The sequence below is a fragment of the Tympanuchus pallidicinctus genome, unplaced genomic scaffold (genome assembly GCF_026119805.1).
Source record: "Tympanuchus pallidicinctus isolate F22 unplaced genomic scaffold, pur_lepc_1.0 scaffold25, whole genome shotgun sequence".
NCBI classification, from domain to species: Eukaryota; Metazoa; Chordata; class Aves; order Galliformes; family Phasianidae; genus Tympanuchus; species Tympanuchus pallidicinctus.
Window position 1 is genome coordinate 4588992 of NW_026294742.1, and position 21806 is coordinate 4610797.

Here is a 21806-nt window from a genome sequence, read left to right on the forward strand (position 1 = left end):
CTGAAAAGACACGCACAACTGATGAGCAGGAGAAGAGTAACCCAGATCTATCAGCAGCCAGGGACAGAAAGAAAAGCAGAGCAGCTGAAGTTATAGGAGATCAACCTTGGGCTGATGTTGCCTCTAGTTTCAGGCTTTTCCAAACAAACTGAGGCTACAGTCAAGCTACTCTTGGCCCTGGAGAGCACTTGGGATTTCTTTGGGTTAACACCAGTAGCAAACAGGCTGGATAGAACAAAAGCCTGGAACACCCAACAGACTTTGTTTCATAATGGAGACCATCCTAACAGATTTCATTCTTCCCTTCAGTGATATACATCCAGTTTTCTCTACCACATCACACGGCCAACAGACATTAAAATGCTGTAGCAAATGGTGCACTTTAATTCAAGTTATGGAAGTCATTAATGCTGAGGTGATACTTCAGGAGCTGGGAGAAAAATAAAAGGTCTGTATCAGCTCAGAAGGAAATTCCATATACTGAGTGCCACGTCCTGACAGTGATCAGTAATGTGCCTAAGGGAAGATATAAAACCAACTGAGGCATACAGTGAAACTTCTGTGATACAAATTCCCAGCTTCCCCCTCCAACAATGCTGACGAACTTTTCCCCTACAATTTTACACTGGAGACTTCATCACAGCCTTCATTTCCTATGTCTCAAATTCACCCATCTAGCTCCAGTTGTACAGAGCCCCAAAACACAGTCAGCCCTTGCAGCTTGCTCTCCTTTTCAGAATCATTTTCCTCTGGAAAGATTGAGATGTAGCTTTCAGAATCTGAAACACAGCTAGGGAAAGAACCGGCTATTTGAGGAAAGCAACCAAGTATGCACTGGTTATCACCCTCTTGTTAAGAGAACTGCCACTAGAAACCTGCAGCACTCATCCTTCAGCTGTTTGGTGCCCAGATCTCACAGGTCTGTACATCAGAGGTCTGTTGGCAGTGCCTGCTTGCACCCAGTATGAACACAGGCAAGCTGAAGGAAATCAAGGCTGTCTCAGCTGGGGGCTCCAGTGGGTGATGCTGCCTTTGTGTGACCCTGCTTATTCAGACCACAGAGTGAAGAGCTTTGGGGATGCAGCAGAGAATAAACATACCACATCTCTTTTGGAATTAAAAATAGAACAATTACCCTTAACAGTTTGCAGCCTTGCAAGACTTCATGCACACGAATGTCTGCATTATATAGAACGCGTGCATGCCGAGTTTTCATATATTTACTTATGAGGAGAACAGCTACCAAAATTGGAAATCAAGATCTTTATTACGGGAAAATGTGCCAGGAAAATACAACTCCAGTGTATTAAGCCATATGGAGAAGTTACTGAGACACTGAGCTCAGCCATCAAAATGCTTCTTCCACAATCACCACCCACACACAGACTGATGAATACTCATCATCTGTGCATGAAGTTTCACTTTGTTTTATTAATGACAGCACAAAATCTGAATAAATAAAAATGTGCCCTGCTATATAAAGCAATGTTATGGTGGTTTTTAGGTTTTTGTTTTTCCCCGATGAATTAATTTCTAATTTAGTTACCATAGAAACCATTCTGGAGCCCTCTAAGTTTTCCTGCATATTTACACCCACAAAGAAGAGGAAAGCTGGAGTGAACCCTGACACAGAAGTTATGGAGAAAAGTTCAAGTGGTCAAACAAAAAAGACGCCTGAAACACTGCTAAAACTCCTGCAAGTCTAACTGCAGTCATCACTGCACCAGTCCTAGAGCTTTGGGGCTGTTCTTCATTTGGGAAGCAACAGGTACAGTGATGCAATGAGCATGCTCTGCTTGAAACATATAAAAAGGCCAGTTCTGCACATCCTGGTATCTCCTAATATGTCAAATAAGAGGAAATCAGGCTAAGCAAACGTGTCTTTTTTGTTCATTCTAAAGACAGTAAAAATGAAGAGATTTCAGTCGCAGCTGAGTGACAGCTAACAAATTGGACAACAGACTGACACACAGTCGGACGCGCAGTCCTGCAGTAAAAGTGAACGGGAGACAGTTTGCCCCATGTTTATTTCTTTTCATACAGTGCCCTCATAAACATTTCATAAATAATTCTACTAGGAGTATGCATGATTTATAAAATGTCTGGGAGCAGCAGGCTGGCACAGTCCCTGCTCGTCTTCGTGCTGCTTAGCTTTCTCTTGCACATTGTTGTTTGTACTTGTAAAAACAAGCCAGCTGTAATTTCAACAACCCTGGATCTGTGTCTGGTCAAGAGACTAAAAACACTATTGCTACTGGCTCCAATAAAGTATAGGATATGGTATTGCTGTGATAAATTGTATTCAGAAAGCCACTCAAATATTCGCTTAATTCTTTTGCAGCATGAAACCTAAAGAGTTCTCAAAACCAAAACCAAACTCGTTATATGGAAGCAAACCATCCTACATGAAGTGTTTCTGTTCAAAATACCCCAGGGAAGGCATTCATAAGCTTAGGTTAGCCATTTCATTTCTGAGATTATGTGACTGCTTACTTGTGTAGCAGTCTTTGGAGTTCTTGTTTTATCACCTGAGTCTGTGAGCGAAGACACCAGCAGGGCCAGTGGGCCGTACCACCATCTGCCTGTGGTGGATGGCACACAGGTCTGCACTCTGAGCACTGATCCAGATGGTGCAGCACTCGTGCTTTGCTTACACTGCCAGCCTAGGAGCTCTGCATGGGAACGAGCTAGTTGAGGTTTAACCCAGACAAGTTCCCAGAAAGGTTTTTCCTTCCAAGTTGCTCACAGATTTAGGTTTGCCCCATTCTGGAATGTCAGATGACATTAACAGTTTTTTTCATGTGTACTTGTTGCCATTTCTCTCTCAGATCTGGATTTTCTCACTGTGCTATGTTTGTGTCATCTGTACTGGATTACTGCCACGTGTTCTACACAGAGCACTGCTTGAAGAGGATTTTGAAAATACAGATAGTAGAAAATGAGATCACCAAAATATTTAATCATGCTAAGCTCATTACGTGTATAGTATCTGTTAACAGCAAGAGTAACCTGCATGCCTGGAGGAGTAGTCAGGACGTTAGCACCAATTCACCAGGACCCCCACAAGCTGTGCCAGCCATCCCTGGTTATGCTGTCACCACAGCAGAGCCACACTGCAGAACTCGAGTCCCCAGTGAGAAATGTCTCACACCTGACTGCAACATTTTCAATGCAAAACTTGGGGCTAACACTGACCTACGTCCAAGCTGAGGCCATCACTGTGACTTATTTCCTCACTTTTCTACCAGTGTTGCTGGTACATTGCACCAGGCTAGCATATATCTTTCATTGAAAACTATCCTTTATTTCAAAGTGTTTCTCAATCCTAGCATTTTTCATCTTTCAGAGTATAAAAATACCAATATGGGGAGTAAAGAATGATTGTCCTATAAAATAACAATGGAAAACATGCACCTAGTACTGAATTCCCCATTCCTCAAACATGAAAATACATTCTTGACACTTAATGCTGTGATGACGAACAAGTCAGCCACGATCATGCAAAACTCACACGTGACTTTAACGATGAATAATTTCATTAACATCTACAAGAATACTTGGTCAGCTGGGCTGGAGATGGATATTCACAGATGTCAAGTGCTAATCAGAGTGCAGGATTCTTAGAGAGAATGCAGGCAGATATTGAAGGACAATGCCATGCAGTCATCAGTTGGGCCACAGCTGTTTGGTCCACATCCTATCAGGCTGGCAGTAGTTGTTAATGAAATTTTTTTTCCAGAATGACATTATTCTTTTCACAGATAATTCCAGGATATCATTTTGAACTGCTGCCAATATCCCTTAGTTGTTCAGCCCAGCTGAGGGACTGTAATCAGAGGAAAGCATTTAGCAAGAAGTTTGTGCAGAGGTGCTAACTAACAACATACAGCAAAGATGAAGATAGATGTTAACAAGTATAAAATGGAAATAAATTTCAGATGAATCAAAATCAAGCTAGGCTATAGCACTGCATGGGTATGCACAGGCAAAATTCTGTCACTTCAATCACAAGAAACCACATCATAGTCCAGAAACAAACAGAACATTTCTGGGTCCTTCCCACACACCACAAGCCACAGAACAGTTACAGAATCCTATCACAAAAGAGCACAAAAAACTAGAACACAGCACAGAGAAGCCACAGATACTGAAGGCAACAGCAGTGCATTGGGCCTCAGTTGCAGCAGGGAATCTGATACATAAGTGCACGTAGAAGTCTCCTAAGTATGATTTCCTACGTTACCCAGAGAAGCAGAGACCACCATGTGGACTAAAATATATCACATACACAGGGGCAGTCTATAAGACAGCACTGCTGCTGGGCTGTGTGGCATGGAAATATTCTTTTTCTGAGCTAAAATATAAATGCAGAATAAAAGAGCTCCTTCAGGATCCTGAGATTTCTGAGAGCAACTGGCACTACTTGTTGAACTTGAGAACTAAAAGTCCATTTGAGAAAGAGTAAACAAGAGGATAATTACAATTAATAGAATTATAATTTTTTGAGAGTTCTCAGCCACTAAGTACATGGTAAATGATGTGTAACAGAAGTGCTGACACCTCCCAATATATTCAAGCTCATCAGAAACAAACCCTCTCATGTATTTCCCTCCACGAGGAGAAACCCCAGCAGAAACCTCTATTCTACAGTTCTGCCTTTCTGTTCACTAATTATGTGGCTCATTTAACACGCCTTTCCCAAATTTTACATCACCATCCTTTCAGAGGTCTTTCAAATGAGAAACAAGTGTTAAAATGATAGCTGAGAAATTAAGGATATGTTTATCAACGGTAGACTTACATTGAAGAAATTGGTCTTGTTCCTCTCGCAGAAGAGGCCCTGTGCAGGCATGTGCTTCAGCTGCTGCCAGGGCACGCCGCTGCCCAGCAGCACATCACGGGCCCACTGCAGGTTCTGTGGAAGAAATGGGGCAGGTGAGTTGCAGGAAGGTAATGGCATCACTTGCTTTGATTTGATATCCTACCTATTGCAGATTGCTGCTGTTCCAGCAGCATTTGTGGATGTGTGGTTTGGGGATGACGTCCCTCGGGAAAGGCAATCCAGCTTGCTTCTCAGAGCGAGCACTCAGACTGCTCAGCTCCAGCTGAGAATCAGTCAGTTCCCTATGGCTGCAGAATGCCACCTTGTATCACAGACTCATAGAATGGCCTGAGTTGAAAAGGACCAGAGTGATCATCTAGTTTCACTCCCTGCTGTATGCAGGGTCACCAACCAGCAGCCCAGGCTGCCCAGAGCCACATCCAGCCTGGCCTTGAATGCCTGCAGGGATGGGGCATCCACAGCCTCCTTGGGCAACCTGTGCCAGTGCCTCACCACCCTCTGGGTGAAAAACTTCCTCCTAGCATCTAAACTAAATCTCCCCTGTCTTAGTTTAAAACCTTCCCCAGGGCTAACTGCCAGCAAACCCACCAGCGTTAAGGTCAAACATGAGAGGTAAACACTAAGCTTAAAACTGTGGCCCTCTTTCACTGGGCTGCTTAATTCAAGCCTTTTATCTTTACTCAGCCCTCCATGTAATTTTACTTGATCTCTTTGGAAAATTCTGTGCCTATCATCAAATTTAGTTAATGCTCAATGGATTCACAAAGAAAGCATTGGTAGGGGAATAAACAATAGACAACAATCACAGATTTCTAAGAGCATTACCTAAGAGATGCATGTACATCTCTTGTTGGTTGAGAAGTAAGGGACAGCTGTTGGCTCTGGGCAAAACATAGTATTCAGGATTACCAACAGATGGGACAATTATTAATTGCAAGGTTTTGCTGACAGTGGTTTTTATTTGCTCCTTTTTTTTCCTATCAGTATTAGAAAGTAGCATTAGAGTTACATCACACTGAGGATGGTTTGCTTTGTTTTGTTAACTCTCTTACAGAACAGACAAAAGAGAGGAAGCCATTTGGTTCTATAGACAGAAGTAAGTGCTCAATTCAGATTTGTTTTCTGGGGAGTGGAAATATGCTTCTGTGAATCTTAAATGTGATTAAAATCATGTCCATCTGACAAGTATACTCCACTCGCAGTATCACCTCAATACTTGTGCTGTCGGTAGCAAAAACCTTAGCTTGTTTTCCAGATGATTTTCTCTACAAGATTTTGATGAAACAATAAAAGCTCTGCCTAATCATAAGTGCTTTGTCCTGGTGACAGCAGTCATGCAGCAGTTGCCAATGTCTTACAAAACTGGAATGTCCCCTTTAGCAAAATGCTGATCAAGAGAGCTGAGCATAGGAAAGATTATCCAGATATTTATGGACATCATAAACAGTTCATTCAGAGAATTGATGCAGGTGTTTAGCTATAGAGGTAGTCCTGAATCCAAGTTTCATACTGAAAAAATCCAGAGATCATGAAGGGCAGCGTCCTGCTCTGGTGCTCTGCTTTGCAGGTGATACTGACCGTTGTATGTATTTGGTACATGGAATTCATAGGCTTTTACTGACTATGATGACAGTGACCTCGGCGAGAGCAAAAAGATCATCCAGACAAATGGCACAATTATCTGGGACTTCACACAATCAAAACTAATGGGAATAAAAAAAAACGTACTTACAGACTTTCCACTCCCCTTCTCCTTAAATCAGCACAATCAGTTATTCCCACTAAATACGCCTGAACAGCTCTCCCAGCTCATTAGATTTCACAGTCTGCTCTGCTTTGTTTTTAGCTGATGAAGTTATGAGCGCTGGGTGAATGGATCCAGGACGCAGCAGAAGGGATTTATTCCTATTGGCACGCTGCTTGTCGGCCTGAACTGCTGGGTTTAGCTGGCTGACTCAGGACAATTATAAAGCACTCTTTCCAGTTCCGCTGTTGCCTCCCACATCTTCATCACCCCAAGATTCAAAGGCAAGATGACTGACAGGTAAAATAAATTGCCAAAGAAAGTTTACTAGCGTTGTTAAAATGGAAAAGAAAAATCTGATATGGTCAAGTAAATGGAAATCTCAGTCACCTCAGAGATGGACACCCATTAAAAAACAGTGACAAAAGCCACCAATACCTAACTTGGAAACTCTGGGAAGTGCTGCTTCACCCTGACACCATTAGGCACGTACTCACTATTCACAGAGCTTTTAGCAATAGTGATGAACAATGTCCTGCCAGGTCCTGTCTTCTTCCCTTCCAAAGAGTGCCAACGCTCATTTGGGAGATAAAGACTGAACATCACAAAGGATGAAAACTTCCAGAGAGACACGAGGTGAATCGGAAACTGAAGCTACTCCCAAAACTAGTGATGAAGCAACTTCTGAAAATTCACCCTTGCTTTCCTGCATAACTGTTTCAATAAAAACCAGCTGTGTAAAATTTCCTGTGATAACAAAATAAGATAAATAGCCTCCAAAGAGTAAGTGGGGTTTTGATAGGGGGGAAGAAGAAGTTAAATATACATAGTCCAAGATACGTAGTCCAACAGTGTGAAAGGTTTTTGAAAAAGATGTTAAAAAGAAAGCTCTCTACTATTTTTATTAATCTTTCAACAGCAAAAAAAAATGTAATACTGCAGAAATGGGAGAAAACAGATTGCATACAGAAAACTTGTTTTTCTGTGCAGTGTGGAGACCTGCCAATCCTCTGCTTTCCTGGCGAACCATGAATTCTGGCCATCAGTCTCCATTCTTCATACATATTCCTGGCACTGGTACATAAATGCTGAATTTTCCAAGATGGTTATATGCATTTTAAAACTCATCTCAGCTTTCTAAAATTTCCCAGTAACTCTGCCTCCAGACTTCCCAGTAAGTCTGCCTCCAAAGCAACTCAACCTGATCTAGTTTATTAACTTCTTTGGTTGGGCTTGTCACCAGGATATCCAAGCACACTTCTCACTGCAAATGCAGATCCTTGTCATGTTTTTAATTTGCTCAGGAGTGAAATTCCCACCATCGATATATTAATGTACCATTAAACCATGGATATTCAACACTGTTCTACAAAAGGACTTAAATGAGTTGTTTAAGAAAAAGAATTCTAACCCAATCAACGTCTATCATCTGTCTGTACCAGTTGGAAGTCTGGGGTTTTGTTTTTTGTTGTTGTTTTTGTAGTGCTGAGTAGTTGTTCGTTAGAGAAATAATAAAAATGGGTATTAAAAGCCAATATTGCTCCTTGAAACAAACCTGATAACTACTAGGCTCACATGAGCAAGATTCAATTTTTCTGAGACAAGATAAGTCTAGAAAACAACATGCATTTTATACAGAAAAACATCACAATTCAATATGTTGATATTTATATCTGGAGTAGCAAAGGAGGCGGCATCATCACTGAGAAAAAAATGAAGAAAATATTTTACAAGTAGTTCCTTAGGCAAGGACACATGCTATTTGAACCACTGAACTGAAAATAGACAGCCTTTCTTGTTAAATGTTGATAGAAAATCATTTGTCAGCAACAAGTGACAGATTGCAGGAGTCTGCAGCTCCTCTTAATGATTAGTTTCAAGAAAAAATTAACAACTGTCACATACAAACAGCATAAGAATGTTTTCAAAACAAGTTCTCTCTGAAGAATGGTCATATTTGTCTGGATAATCACTCTACAGCCGTATGAAATATTCATCACCTTTCATCGCATTGCTAATACATGCTATTGCTCAATTTGCAGCAGTACTGGAAATATGTTTTCTACTATGAGTAAATGCTATTATTGCTTCTGTTAGCTTCCCTTTCCTACTTGACTGCACACCAGAGATTTGATTTGTCAAAGCTTCGGTGGTGGGAAGGAGAAATCTGGAAGTAATGCAGTGCAGCATGAGAGAACACAAGATCTGAAATGCGATATTTGTGAGTTTAAACCTTAATTATGACAGTTAGCGAGAGAGCTCTGATAATTTCTACTACTCACACACATAAACAGTATACAATACATATATTACTTCTAATTGTTTCAAATCTGCAGAATCAGATTTTTTACTTTTTAAGGCACCCTCTCTCACCTCACATGCACGCATATAGCTAACATACATTCAAATTAAGGAGGCACATGTGCACATGGTGCTGGTTAGAACCAAACTGCTAGTGGTCTCCATGCTTGGATGCTGGATACATTCACTCTTACAGTGACCTCAGACAGCCAGAGAGCTTATCTGGGTCACTTGGTTTGTTTATATCAATACTAAAGCATTACTGCTTCCAAAGGACTTTTCAGTCCAGTTACTCAGTGGAAGAAACAAGTACTGTCATTTTTATTAGAACACCTTCGTTTAGGTGACGTATCTAAAAGCTAATTCTCTGCTGAATGACAAGAAATAATTTAATTCAACAATAATAATTAAAAAAAAAAAAACAAACAACAAAAGACCACCAGATTGCTCAAATCCAAACTAGAGAAACAAACTTATCTGCTGAACTTCAACACCGCAACTTTTCAGTCAGTAGAGGTGGTCACACAGTTGATGTACTGAGGCAATAAACACAGCTAGTCAGCTGTTGGATCAGTGCTCTGCTCACCTTGTGCGTTTTGCTGTAAGTGTACAGATAGGCCAGTCTGTAGAGGCTCTTGTAGTGCTGAGGAAAGCGGCTGAGACACAAGCAGAAGGAGGCAACACACTGCTCTGTCAGGAACTTCCGCTGCTCCTCGAGGTCTGCTGGAAGACCCTGAGGGAATTCAGATCCATCTCCACACGTTTCAGCTTTCTTCTTCCAGTCCCACTGCGAGGGTGGGGGGATTGCAGCTTTGGAGGGATTGCCAGAAGCAGGCTGAGGGTCCACCAGAACTTTCTGGCCAGCAGCCTCAACAGCGTGGTAAGATTCTGAGCTCTCCAGCAGCTCTTCGGATTTTCCTGTAACTGGAAAATTGAGAGAACTAAACATGGCAATGAAAATAACAAAACGGCAGATGACACGTACAGAATGACTGACATGAGCTGCAACAAATGGCAATCCTTTTCTCCAGTACTGCGTAGACATATTTAGCAAATGCTTTCTGAAAAAAATCATGACTATGCTTGATGTTTACCAAGTAAGATAACTGGGGGGATGGGGAGGCAGGGAAGCAAGTAAGACTTTAAATTCAATGCAATTCCATTGCAAATAAAGTAAAAAAGAACAGAAAATTAAAGCCATCCTGCCAAGTGAAATCTTATTCTCAACAATGTACCTAGAAGAACACACTTCCAGAATCCAATTTAGGCTCAGAACTATCAGCAGCAGCTAACCCAGCCTTGTAGATGCACAACAGTTTTCTATTTAGAGCATGTAAAACACACATAATGAATAGAATAACATACAGCTACCATTTAAGTTTATTAAGCTTTAATAAACCTTGACACTGAATGGGGTTTGGAGATCAGTCAGGAAGGTACTTTGCAGTTACAACATTTTTTTTAATAAATGTCAGTAGAGCAAGAATTCAACACAGTTTTCCTAACGGACAACTGACAGCAGTAACACAACCAACTCACTGCAAGCCTGAAGAACAGCCCTGGTTTTGTCCATCACCCAAAAGTTACTGGATTTCGTGGTTGTGTAAATACCATTAAAAAACCCAACAAAACAGGAACTGATGTATACTTGTTTTGATGCAAACATCACCACAGATTTCCCTGGCTGAGGTATGTGCTGAAGCATTCTTAGGAACAAGAAACCAGGCTATCAAAGTTAATGAGCAGAAAGATGGCAGTGGGCACTTGCTCCTGGAGAGATCAGTGAAGTGCATCAGGGCTGTCTATGCACACAGCACGCTTTGTGGTTCTGTGGAACTGGAAGAAATTAAAGCATAGCCTGAACTATCAAAAGAGCCTGAACACACAAAGTGCCCACAACCCAGAACAGCGGCCATAATTAATACACTCATTTTGTTTCTCTTTCCTAGTGAAGTGTGCCTTCACCACTGCCATGTTCAACTGTGCAAATACTGGAGAGAGGGAAATTCCAGTTTCTGGATAAGGTCTAAAAAAATTCTGAAACAATTTTTCCAGTGGAATTCAGAAGACTTCCTACAGAAGTTTCATTATATGTGGAAAAGTGTGGTAGAAAGCAATTCCACTCTCCAACAACATAAAATATCCAGTGGAATAAAACATTTAATTCCACTGCTGCTGCTTTTTTAAGAACTGAATATCAAGCAGTTGCTTGGTTAGAACAAAAAGTGCATCTGTATTTGGGAAAAAAACTATTCTCATTGAGATTATTTTGAAACGAGTACTCACACTACTTAGAGATTTGAAGCATTGAAGTAATAGTAATTAATACTTTAAAAGAAGGCAAGCAGGTCACAGGGTCACCAATGACAAGAGTTTATCATGATTTTCTGATTTGTAAGGTTTAACAGGCATTACAAATTGGGATGATGGCCACATGAGCAAAGCATAGTTTAGCTTAAAATTATAACATATAACATATTAAAAAATAAAATCAGCAATAATGCCTAGTGAAAATTCTCAGCCACAGTGCAGCATATTTCAGTGCTTCTGCATGCCAGAAGAAACATTTTAATGAGAAAATACTAGCTGGCATTATCCATTAAGATGGGCTTACTCTTCTCCTCAGTAGATCCCAGGATCTCCTTGCTGGGCATCACTGCATCAGCACAGGCAGCAGAAATCCTCTTCTCTGTGTAAGACTTCCTCAGGCTGTCTTGAGAACTGGCAGGCTCATTAAACATATCCTGTGTGGAACTGGAGTCAGACAGCACTGCTGCAGTGCTATCCTGACTCCTCTCTGCAAAACAGATAAAGGAGGAATGAACTGTTTTGCACTGATGGAGCTGCACGTTGGTAACAGTAACGCAAAACTGCAGCCACTCTGCAAACATCTTCCCAACACAATACAGGATCCTTAACAACCACCAATTCTGTTGTCTAAAAGGTATTTATTTTCTTTCAACTTGTTACTTCAACTTATCATTTTCATCTCACTTCTTTGTGTTAAGAAATGAAAATCCCAGTATTCTTTCACTTCAGGTTATTGTAACTAATGTGACAGAGAGCTCCCTGACCCATCAAATTTTATCCTAGAATATAATCCTGGAATTTGACTCAAAAGGAATGATGCTTAACAGTGACAAGCAGTTAGGTTGAGAACAAAATATTTCAGTTGCTGTATCACCTTAAAATATTTTGCAGCTTTACTGTGCCACTACCTTGAGAAGCACCCAGTAGAATTTAGAGTCTACTGATAAAATAAAACTGAACAACAATAATAGTAAAAATTACTTGTGAAGGGCAAAAAAGAACACAACTTGGCACCATTAGAGAGGAAAAAAAGACTTACAGGAATGATCACTGATGCCACCTATCCTGCAGGTGTTAGATGATGTTCAGCAAACATTCTGAAAGGTGGTTTGCTATGGCAAATGACCCATCAAAGAGCTAAGTGTAAGACAGGAAAGCTCTCAGACTTCTCTTTTGACTGAGGCAATAGACAGAAGAGTAGAGGTGAATTTGCCTTGACAGAAATAAATGAGTGGAGTGGTGCACTGTGGTTGCTGACAATGTTATGGTCAGAACCAAGCTGCTAATCTAACAACAGACCACAAGACAATTAGCACAGGATCACAGCTGCAGGGGACAAAATTCACACTGAGAACAAACAGGCAAGAGAAAACCCTCCACATCCCAAACCAGCCTGATATAACCCAAGTTCTTCTACATCAAGGTTTATCAGAGACAACCTTGCACAACTGAGATGGGAAATGGCCACTTCTCTGCAATATCATGCCAGCATAATTCCATGCCCAACCAAAATTATAGGCAATTCTCTTTACATTTGTAGCCCCAAACATAAATTTCCAGTTTCTGCTTAAGTTAGAGAAACAGCTTAACAAAGAGACAGGCTAATATATGTTGCCTAGGTATTTCCACTGCATTCTTATTCATTAAGTTCCTCGACATGATCAAGAAAGAAAATTTAAAAAAGCAAAGGCCCTTGAGATGAGCTGATTTTTTAATTAAATTTCTCCTTTTCCACCCAAATCACTTATGTTCAAGGGAGCTATGGGCCAGAGATGGATTTACATTATCAGTATAAATCCCTCTGCAGACCTTTAGCTTGCAGGTCAGATTTTCCTTATTAGGATTCCAACAGAACAAAACCACATTTGATACAATTCTTCAGCTTTTCACTAAAACACAAAGAAAAACCTTCCCTTTCAATTAACTGATATTAATAAAACCCTATCTTGAAAAAGAATGGTGAAAGAGTATTTGTTTCTTAATTTGAAGCTTTATGGTTGGATAATGATGACAAGTTTTCTACAGAAGAGATATAATCAGGATGAATTGGAAAGAATGATTCTGAGGAGAGGTCAGCCAAGCTTTCAGTGACTCACTTACAGAGCCTCAATAACATTCTGTGGTACCACTGAACTCCCAGCTGGCATCAGCAAAACATTTACAGTAGCTCCCTTGATAATTTTTAAAGGAAGTTTCTGCGTCTGTAGTAAAAAGGCTGAATTACTCATTAGGGAAGAAAAAAGAAAATTGCAGATTTCCAAATTTTGCCATAAGCTTGGAGGTCAGTTCTGATGCGTGGGTTATGACAGATGAAGCGTTAGAATGTAATTCCGGAACTGCTAGACCAGCAACAGATCACTAGGAGATTACACTAACCTCTCTGCATGAGAAGATGGACTATAATTCATATGATATATGATGCTATACTTCAAATATATGTACTACAGGGAAGTTCTCTAGAGGGAGCGACGAGGGGAGGATTGCCAAACACACAGAATTGCTCTCCTTAGTCACTGAGTGTAGCAGAAGAAGCAGTAGCTTTTAATTGCAGCAAGAAAGTCCCATGCTTTTCTGAATCTCAAGTTTAACTGCTTCTTGCAGTTAAAGAAGAGCATACAGAAGCAACAGAATTGCTGAAGGTTTTCAAGCACAGGTGGACAAAGAGCCATGGTTTGTCAGGTAATCCTAGATGGGCTTTTATACAGTTTGAAAACAAAACAAAAGCTTTTATGGTAACCTCAGTGCCACAGTTTGTAATGCAGAACTCGCTGCAGTGGCACAGAGTAGCACTGGAACAACAATAATAATAAAAAAGTACTTTTCCTGTAACCGTGCTCTTCTACCTAGCTCAGAAATACAGATGCTGCGTGTCCCTCAGGTATATATACATTTCCATTCACTGGGAAAAGCTGACTGTAGCTAAGAGGGATATTCACTAGTGTTATTCAGACCACTGCAGTGAAACAATTACAGAAGCACTGAGGCAGGGTAACACCCTTAAGATTACCATCAATCTGTGAGACATGAGAAGTAGTTGCTAATTCCCAGCTGTTGATATTTGTCCATTTGGAAGACAGACATTAAGAAGAACATCATAACTTTGTAATAATTATTGCTGTTATTAAAGAAAATTTAATGCAACTGCTAAAGTAAGCCACCTGAACAGGCAGACGTGCACTTCTAATGACAAAGCTCTTACTGCTAAGTATGTAAGCTAGATAAAATCACCTCATGGTACAAACTGACATAATTTATTCTCAGGGGAGCAGAAGTACAGCTTTACCACGCCAATATAAATAAGGTACTCCATCTTTGCCAGTTAATTACTATGCAGCTTTGTAATTGTGTTGCCTGTCCTCCATTCTTTGAAACTTCTTTGAAATGAGAAGAGGAAGGGAGAGGACCTCTGAATGTGGGGGAAGGCTTAGGGAGCCAACAGGGTACAACTGACTTCTGAATGATGTCTTACATATACTCAGCTATAACAAGAAGGAATCTGGAAACGTCAGAAACATTCAGCTACTCATCCAAAGCCAGAAACAAGAGGCAGAGAAAGGTTCTTTTTGAAAAGCTATGTAGGAGGGCTGTTCCAAAAGTAATGCCTCCTATTTTATGTTGTTGGCCCACACAGTCAGGGGTGGATACTGGTGGTACAGCAGTAGAGGTAACCTTCCCACCAATATCCATGCCCCTGCTGTGTGGCAGATGGCAGCAGAGGGGCAGTCTGATAGAATGATGACTGACGTGGAAGCACGAATGAAGCAAAGGTGTGAAATAAAATTCCTCCATGAGGAAAAATGGGCCCCCATTGTCAAGCATTGACACTTGGGAACGTTTATGGAGAGCCAGCAGTGGATGTGAGGGGTGGGTGGTACATTTTAGCTGTGCAGATTTTTACAAGCATTGCACACAGGCTCTTATTCATCACTGGCAAAAGTGCAGAGCTAACAGTGGTAACTATGCTGAAAAAAACTGTTCTGTAGCTGCAAACTTGCCCTGTCAGACAGTGTTACTGCACTCTTTGTATCTCTTCATGGAAATCAACAGGAGGCATTACTTTGGAATGACCTACATGCATAAGCTCAGTTTAAAGTAAAGAAAATTTCTGCCACAGAGCAGATGGATAAATGACTATGTATTAAATATATATAGATATACACACTCATGCAAAAATAAAGTGGATTCCTTCCAAGGCTGTAGACCTACAGATTCTCTCTCTTTACCCTGCACACTTGACATCATAGCTCCTCCCTTCTTCTGTATGTGTGTATGAACATTTTTCTTCATTGCTCTGTGGTCAGAAACATGATGCATCAGACCATTCTCATTTTTGAAACAGTTTCTACCATAACAGGAGACAACATCCAACTCTGCAAAGCCATTTGCACATTACTGAAAGCAAAAGAATTGCAAAGATTTGCATAGGAGCAGGTTAATTTCTTGAGGACAGCAAATCCCCTGAACATATAAAGGGAGTTTTCTAATAAAATGAATCAGATGAAAGTCAATGTTTTGTTCATCTACACTGATCACTGAATGTGTTTTGGTAACTTGCAGTCCTATATTACTGTTTTCAAATGCAATGCAGCAAAACCTCATCAGTGTTTTCTGTTCATTTGGTCAGATTCTTTGACAGTGCTGCACTAATCAGCAAGAGGTTAAATTGGGGAAAAAGTAAAAATGGAGCACACTGCAATAAACTGGATCTGATTCATTATTCATGGAGTCCAGTATGCAGTCCCCATGAACATCCAGATGTACCAGAATAGGATATGCATTGCAGACCTGAAGCTTTCATTTCAAACTGTGGGAGAGATGGAATTTTCGAGTTAGATTTTAATGCTCCAAAGTGCAGTGCAGACTTTGTTCTTTTTACGCACAGAAATATCCACCCCATCTTTGAAGCTTATTCACTTTAACATGAGAGACAGCCTACGTGCAGGAAGTTTCTCAGAGATCACCTTCGTCTCACCGGGATGCTGAGAAGCCCCTCATACAAGAAACTGCATCTTCGTAACATTTGCAGAATTACAGGACCAACATACTATGAAGGGAGACTTCTCCCACAGCATGAAGCAAGGAGCCTTTCCCAGTGAGGTTATCATGCAGGATTTGCCAATTACTTAAAGCAAGCCGTGACAGGTAAAAGCAGGAAGAGAATGCCTGGGGAACAGAGATTTGTAAAAAGGTTAGAGGCAGCACGGGCAATATTGGTTGCAAAAGCAATCAGGCAAAGACAAACACAAAAAGGATGATTACATCTAACTACACACAACACACTACATGACATGGATGGAGACTTAAACAATACAACGTTTTAACACTGCAGTAGCAATGAGTACTGAATACATCATCTGCATACCACAATACTTTGTAATTGAATATCAACACCACAACAGCATATTACAGCAAAAAGACCACACAACAACCCCTGGCCTACGTTTGGAAACTTGCTTTCTCTGATTATTATTATTATTATTTTGCTTTGCTTTCCTAACCAATTTTTATGTTTAGCCCCAAATTTAGAAAAACTGATTGAAGCCTGTAGTGTGACTGGTTTTTAATGAGTGCACAAATCCAGCTCATATAAATAACTATGAGCTGGGCCCCCAATGAGTTCCTGATTCTTCTTGTTCCCCAGTTTGCTCTTGGAAAATAAAAAAAATAAAAAATTAAGTCTCAGGCTTCTACTATCAAATGCAAGTGATCATTTTGAAGAGTTATAAAACAGCAACAGGAGGGAGTGACAACAGAAAAGACAGGATTAACAGAAGGAAGGAAAGGATCCTGAACGGAAAGACAGGAGAAGAGAAAGGAGGCTGCCTGCTTTTCACACATAACAGCAGCTGGTCAGCCACTAAATGCAAGCTGCAACTGGACAATACTTGTCTCCTTGAGGAGGATCTCTACTAGGAGCTGCCATGAGGAAAACAAAGTTCAGTTACTTCACAGGCTGTACTTCCTTGTTCCTTTGTGAATAAGAATCTGTATAGTGCTCTCGTTCTGATTGTCACATACGATCAACAGTATTGATACAAGAGATATTTACTTTTGCAAAAGTAAATAAGAGTATTGTGAAGCCTCAGAAAGAATAAACATCCAGGCTGACTTCAGGCCAAACTATCCAGCCCTGAACAGCAATATAGGCAGTTTCAATTACTGTCAGAATGGTTAAGAAAGTCTAGAGTAGTCAAATGATGGATAGTTTCGTGCTATTTTTAAGGAACAGTACAATGGAAATGCAGGCACCAGTTTTTTTCAGTGATGTGATTATATGTAAGCTGTCAAGAGCATTTTACTTCAGAAGTATGTATTTTAATGTAAGTAAAATGCAAATGAATGCAGAGAAGCACAATATATGTGAGAATACAAAAGCAGGAGGCTTCCAAGCACTGCTCAGCCTGTTAGCTCTCCTTCCGTCTGCAGCAGCCCCAAGGCAATTATTTCAGTTTCCTGGAGCCCTTCAATGTGCTGTATCCAGAGTTTAGTTTTGCCAGCAACTTACAAAACACAATGAATGATGCAGTACTTCCCAATTCTACTTGTCATAAATGCACACTGCCTTCCTAAAGATGCCCTTAACTCTGCTTCTTTCAGTAGCTGACACTTTGAATTGCTGTGACAGCAGCAAAGCTAAATCCTAGGCAGGCTAAGCTAGCAGCCCCAAGAACTGCTGTGCTAACAGGTGCAGATGTTCCTTAGCTTGCACCTTCAGGCTTTGCTAAGCAGCCAGCTTTGCCCCCATTGGGCAGTCAGTCTGCCAAAAGCCATAATACCTCACTGAGAGCAAATGTACTGACAAGTATAGGAAAATTCACCTAACTTAGCTGTCTCCTGGGGACACTTCAAGTCTGCAGCACCTGAGCAGATGCAGTCTTCTTAGTCAGAACTGCTTCTTATAGGGAATATGGTTTGGGAATAATATTTAGTTCCTTCTGTTCTTGCTGTTTCAAAAAGAGGCTAACGGACTTAAAAGTCTGACCAGTACACCAACACATCACGTATGTTATCAAGAGAGTCTGATTAATTAATCCAGATTTAAATGCAAGCATGCCTAAAATGAATATTTCTATATTCAATTCAGTGAAAGAAATGAAGGAAGTTCTGTCAGTTTCACCAAGAATTATCTGTTGGGGTAAAGGAATAAAGTCATCTTGCAGAGTTTCCAGGTACGTGAACATTTGTTTCAAAACTATGCCAATGTAAGGTGTTCACAAATGATTGTTCTTCAGAAACTGACAGCAGGAGGCATCCCACCCTCCACAGATAAATTCATATTAAGCAGAACACCTCTCCAGGGCCCTACCACATTCTATCCACACTGCTGTACACTGTAGGTATTTTACTCCTTCTCGAGTGCTGATATTCATAGATCCAGATGGATATACAAACGACCAGAAGAATAGAATAAAATTCCTAGCCCAATAATAATGTTAAATTACTTAAGCAGTAATTTAATTTCTTCTGCATTCTACATGCTGCAAAATCTTCAGTAACGCTGTGATACCATCCTACCTTCTGCTGCTCTAAGGCAGTAACCTGTAAAGATGAGCTGCTAGCCAGTCATTGCAAATGATACAAATCAAAAGATGAAGTCTACTGGATTGTCATGCAAATCACTTCGTGCTGATACACAATATATTCAAAACAGTTGCCACCTGCCTCCTTCAAAAAAGTAAAACACTGTTTCATACTGTTTTGGTTCGCTTTTGAGCAATTTGTTTTGTTTCACCCACCATTCAAATTTTCACCTGGTCAGTTCACACAGGCATTGACAGAGCATTCAGTCTTCTAAAGACTGAATCCACGTCTTCCCTAGTAAGCTCAGACATTTAGCTCTGCAGAAACAAGAAAAGATTACTGAAAACTCAGGCAGCTGCATTCTCCTGTCAACAGCCCCATCTTGACTAAATGACAGGCGTTAACGGTGGCAGGTGACAACTTTGACTTTTGTATTGAAAGCTCTGACTGTACATTGATTCTATTTAAAGTACCGAATTCATAAAGCATCAATATTGCCCGTGATACCACAGACCCATCACCCTCCTTGAAATGAGCAGTTTGATCATTTCAGGTCAGACCCCCCATGATTAAAGCACCTCCCTGTGCTGCCAGTATTGAGAACAGGGACTGTACCGTCCGGCGTTGCCTGCTGACAGGGTTTTTTACATTTGACGTAATCGTGGTCAACTGGAGTGGCTGTGTAAGGTGGGGATGTCAGACCTGGACCAGAGGATGAGGGCAGGGAAGTCCCAGGGCCTGGCACTGTTCCAGCTGAAGAGTGAGAGTCTTCATCAGCCATGCAAGCTTTTTCCCTGGGAGAGCAAGGAGGAGAAAAACTTGCATTAACGTATCAGTAACATATACAAAGAAAGGAAAGAGACTGCATTATGACATTTCCAATGCATTTATCAATCTTACTAAAATTCTAAATAATGGAGTTTGATCATCTGCTCCCTACCAGTGTTCAGCAGTAGAACATTTATCTCCTGGCTTTTAAGATGACAAAATATGAGGACTGAACTCAACCTTCAAAATAGAAGTGTTTGCTTTTGCAATTTTCATTGTTGATATAAAAATAAATAAATAAAAGTCGTTTCAAAACAGATCACAAGATCAAAGCTGTTCCATTTTATTCCATTCCCATCTACACTGCACCAATTACTGAGAAGACCTTCTAACTATACATGGTGCCTGATACTGCACATATTAGAATTAAATCTATTCCTTTGGTTTGGTCTGTGTTTCATTCGGTTTCGTTTTAATGGCTCATTATTCAGCAGTTTACAAGCATGCCTTTCGATGATGTTCCCTAGCAATCAGCACTCACTTTTCTGCAGCTTTTGGAGTGTTCTTCTCCTCACCCCTGGCAAAAGGTCCCTCAGAAGCTTCTTTCATGAAGCTAAGTAATATCTCTGCATCTACTCCAGAATCTGGCTTCCCCACAAGTTTCAAAATGGAAGCATGAAGTCGGAAGTACACCTAGAAAACACCCAAGTGCATTTAGTTATTGGAGAATGCACAGCTCTGCACATAACAAACAGACTGTAGCAACTGCAGTAAACAGTATATGATGGTCAGCTTCTACATTAACTCATCTGAATAGAACGTGTCCTTGCTTGCTAATGACAGAGTCTGAAAACTTGAACATTTTAATAAATGCAACCTAAAGAATAAAACAGTGAAAGCAGACAAGGCCAAAGTCACGGCTGGGTATGATCCAGATGCCCTGTGTTTACCAGACACAAAGGAAAACAGAGGCATTATCACTACAGTTCCAATTCATGCATTAACTTATGCTCTCACAGGTATGAGAACCTTGTGAAACACTCACTTTGATTTTGATCAAACCCGATTGATGCGCTGTGTGCAAAGTGAAAACTGTCCAACATTGAGACTGTACATACAAGCTGGCTTTAAAGCAGGAATAGCCTCAATAACAGACTTCACTTTATTCTCTAAGTTAGTCTTGTAAACATTGCCAGATGCAAGGCACCATTTATGCTCTGCATGCTTCATAATATAAATCATTAATAACTGGTACTTTGTTATTTGTAGAGAACACTGCTTTCAAGTCTAGGTATTTTACTTTCTCCTTTTACCTCCAGCGCCTCCATGGCAAGTTCTGGTGGATTATGGTAGTGAATCTTCTTTGGATATCGGGCAGCCTCCTCATGCAGGTAATGACCTGCCTGCTTGTAATGAAGCAGATAGACAACAGGAGGCTGTTTCTGTTTCTCAGCAATCTTTCCCAGCATGTAGTGAATAAGCCACTCCTCTTCGTCGCCGTCCCCCTCGCAGCGAGATGCTGACGTGAAGCACAGCTTGGCTGTCTCCAACATGCTGTCTCGGCGTTCTTCCATCTGAGATGGAACCAAGCATTGAGAAATACATCACTTCACTGTGGCTACAATGAAAAAAGCTAAAAAAACCCAAACCACTCCTGCTCAGAAAAGTTCAAAGATGAGGAACATTATTTAAAGCATTTTCAAGCTTTTGCGTATGAGAAACTCAATCCTAAAAAATGTATATTCCTGGAAGGAAGATTCTATTGTTCAAACTTATTTTTTAATATAACAGAGCTCTTGTTAAAAAAAAAAAAAAAGGCACTTTTTAATTCAAGTAGTGCTAAATAAACATTCTGATTTAATGCACAACTTCAGATGGTTGGTCTGCATTGTACTTTTTATCTGACAACATCAAATACTATCCCTGCACTATCCCTGAAAATCTCTAGCAAGCTCCTTGTAGCCAAGAGGCCATGAGACAGTAAGAGCAAACCTTTAACAGAACACAGACATAAGGCATAATACTTAATTTTCTGAGTAGTTTTGAAGCTTTTATGATGTTATTAACAAATAACCCTTATCTGTATGTATATATATGTACTGTTAGATGCCACTGCATGCATAATTACTGGGGGAAAAAAGCCAACCACAACACAACACTTGCCCCCCTTTAGAACATGTGCTCACATCACCTTCTTGTGCACAGAGTCAAACGCCATACAAGCAGCTACAAGGAGTGCAACTCTAACACAGTTACACCTGCAGCTGAGATTGCAAGACCCATCAGTGCTGTGAATACACTGTCCTGGTAAGTAAGTAT

General features: G+C 40.6%; 1 protein-coding gene across 6 annotated transcripts in view; it reads right to left on the reverse strand.

Annotated features, from left to right (window-relative positions):
• Positions 1 to 21806, reverse strand: part of CABIN1 (calcineurin binding protein 1) — a 92931-nt gene that overhangs the window by 51744 nt on the left and 19381 nt on the right. For 4 of the 6 annotated variants that reach the window (XM_052689439.1, XM_052689436.1, XM_052689434.1 and 1 more), the window contains exons 25-30: positions 20801 to 21061; positions 20029 to 20180; positions 19335 to 19513; positions 11503 to 11685; positions 9475 to 9812; positions 4802 to 4915 (exon numbers count right to left, since the gene is read on the reverse strand). In XM_052689439.1, the coding sequence (XP_052545399.1) occupies positions 4802 to 4915; positions 9475 to 9812; positions 11503 to 11685; positions 19335 to 19513; positions 20029 to 20180; positions 20801 to 21061 (1227 nt within the window). The remainder of the gene's footprint in view (positions 1 to 4801; positions 4916 to 9474; positions 9813 to 11502; positions 11686 to 19334; positions 19514 to 20028; positions 20181 to 20800; positions 21062 to 21806) is intronic. The other 2 variants (XM_052689438.1, XM_052689437.1) reach the window with 1 other exon arrangement.